The sequence below is a fragment of the Gavialis gangeticus genome, unplaced genomic scaffold (genome assembly GCF_001723915.1).
Source record: "Gavialis gangeticus isolate Ggan-Ray unplaced genomic scaffold, GavGan_comp1, whole genome shotgun sequence".
In the NCBI taxonomy this organism is placed as follows: Eukaryota; Metazoa; Chordata; order Crocodylia; family Gavialidae; genus Gavialis; species Gavialis gangeticus.
The window spans coordinates 18729739-18732004 of record NW_017728995.1 but is presented as its reverse complement, the minus strand read 5'-3'; the positions used below and the strand labels follow the sequence as shown (position 1 = coordinate 18732004).

At 39.0% G+C, this 2266-nt stretch overlaps 1 protein-coding gene across 3 annotated transcripts in view; it reads left to right on the top strand.

Annotated features, from left to right (window-relative positions):
- Positions 1–2266, top strand: part of PLD1 (phospholipase D1) — a 133200-nt gene that overhangs the window by 47326 nt on the left and 83608 nt on the right. For all 3 annotated transcript variants that reach the window (XM_019503303.1, XM_019503302.1, XM_019503304.1), the window contains exons 5-6: positions 944–1052; positions 2054–2119. In XM_019503303.1, coding sequence (XP_019358848.1) covers positions 944–1052; positions 2054–2119 — 175 coding nt within the window. The remainder of the gene's footprint in view (positions 1–943; positions 1053–2053; positions 2120–2266) is intronic.

Genomic DNA, 2266 nt, shown 5'->3' with positions numbered 1-2266 from the left:
CCACCCCGCCATCGCAGTATTCACAAGCCACGCCTGGTACCTTGAGGTATGTAGAAAAAACATGTAAAGCTCTGTCTATGGCCCAATCACCGATTCTCTGAATCAGCATCAAATCTTCAGATTATGATTTGGCCATATTGATTTGGGACAGTGATCTGAATCAATGAATCAAATCACTGTGCCCGATTCGGGCCGAATCCAAATTGAATACGGCCCATTTCGCACACCCCTAACAGAAAGCAGGTTGGACCATTTTGTATGATCACTTTTAAAGCAGAATTGTCTGTTGAAATCAGTGAGGAGTTCTGACTAATAATTAATGGAAGGTAACCGGACAACATGGGCTCTTGTCTTCAAGGGCTCAACTCTGCAAGGTGCTGAGGTTTTTTTAATCTAAATTCAGTGAGATGTTCAGCATCCGGCAGGACTGAGCCTTAGGGCCTGCTGCAAAGTTCCAAGCTTAAGAAAGGGGACAGAAGAAATGAGGCATTGAAAAGAAACGAGACAAAAAGAATAGCTGGGAGGAGGATACAAAAGAACAGTCCAGATGGAGACTGTAGGCTGCAGGAAGTGAGTGGTGCTATAGGAAGGGATAGTTATGAAGGACTAAGGATTAGTAAAATGTAATGGCCCAAGAATATCCAAATTCTCTCCTGGTTAAATAGGCAAAACTCAGTTGAAGCCCATGGAGCTGTGCGCATTTGTATCATGGGAAAATTTATTCTGACATCCTTTCTATATTGTATACTCATGTCTACATGATTTTTTTTACATGCCAATTTGTTAGATGTTTTTATGCTCCTTTTTCATTTCTTCCCTACCACCTTCTATTTTTATAATGAAGTCTTAAATAGAAAAAAGAGAACCATGTGAGTACCCCTTTATTAGAGGAAATGCACTTGTTCTAAAACTCAGACAAAACAAAATCTGTCATTTTTCTCAGTCACACTGTTCGAAGACAAAGTATCAAAAGAGGAGAAACCAGGCAGATGCCAAGTTTACCGCGCACCTCTGAGAACATGGTTCGAGAAGAACACTTCTCGAGTAGAAGGGTAAATGTGCTTTCTCTTCTACTCACAATGCTCTTGGGAGATGAACTGTTAACCTGTGGTTGCTTTCCATTTCTATTTTCATTTTCCATTTCTATTTTCATTTTCCATTTCTGTACTTAATTTTCTTCTACTAGATGCAAATACCTTATTCTAGGGATTTGTCTGACTCTCAGCTTGTTTGGAAGGCTTTATTCTGATCCATTTTGTGTTCTCCCCTCCTGTCCTTCAGCCCCAACTGAGAATAAGCTCCTTCCAGTGCTCCACTGAATAGCTTCCTCTTTAGTCTTCATATGAGTGTGTGTGGCAGGGGGTTTTCCATGTGAACGTTCAAGAACTTGTACTCTCACAGAGATATTAGCAAAGGGGACTGTGATCAGTTCATCACCCAGTACCACCCCCATGGCCCCGGTTGCATGAAATCCCTATGTATAAGTAGCCTCTTCTGAAGCTGAATATTCTAGAAAGCTAACAGAATAGCTTAGGTCAGCATGACAAGAGATTGCTTTGATCCCTGCATATTCCATGAATGAATGAGAAAATGCATGCGAACGAGTTGTGCAGTTGCAAAAAATATTGAGCAGTTGCAAAAGATGTGACAGCCTCTTGAGCAGCATTTTGAAACCCGACTTCCAAAGAAATTAACCCTGAAAAACATAAATTGACACCATCATGGTTTAAAGAATAACTTTACATAAAATGTGTCTGGAAGTTTGGCATCTGTTAGACCCAGGCCAAATAAATTCCTTTCAAGAGATCAGCTTCTAAAAGTACAGAAGAACACAGCTGCATAGTTGAAGTGATATCGTACTCAAATGAGTGGACAGAAAGGAAATTATAACCAGATTGTTTTGAAGGATATTGTGAGACAGTGTTTTAAGTGTTATTTTTAAATCATTTATTTCCTATTCAAGCTAAGTCTTGTTTCTTTGTGATTTCCTGCAGCCAAATAATTGTTTTTTGCTGACATTCCTCCCTCTAAAACTTCCACCCTTGCATTGCAGAAACAACTAGAGGACTATTTGACAAAAATCTTAAAAATGCCTATGTACAGGAACTACCACGGAACGGTAAGTAGTATATATTATACTTTAAACAGCAAAGGGATGTTCTCTTCACTTAGAAATACTAATAGAATAAGAGAGATCCTCCTGCTTTCTTCCAGATATGCAAGAAGCATTTTGCATCCTTTTTTTTTTTTTTTTTTTTTTTTTTTT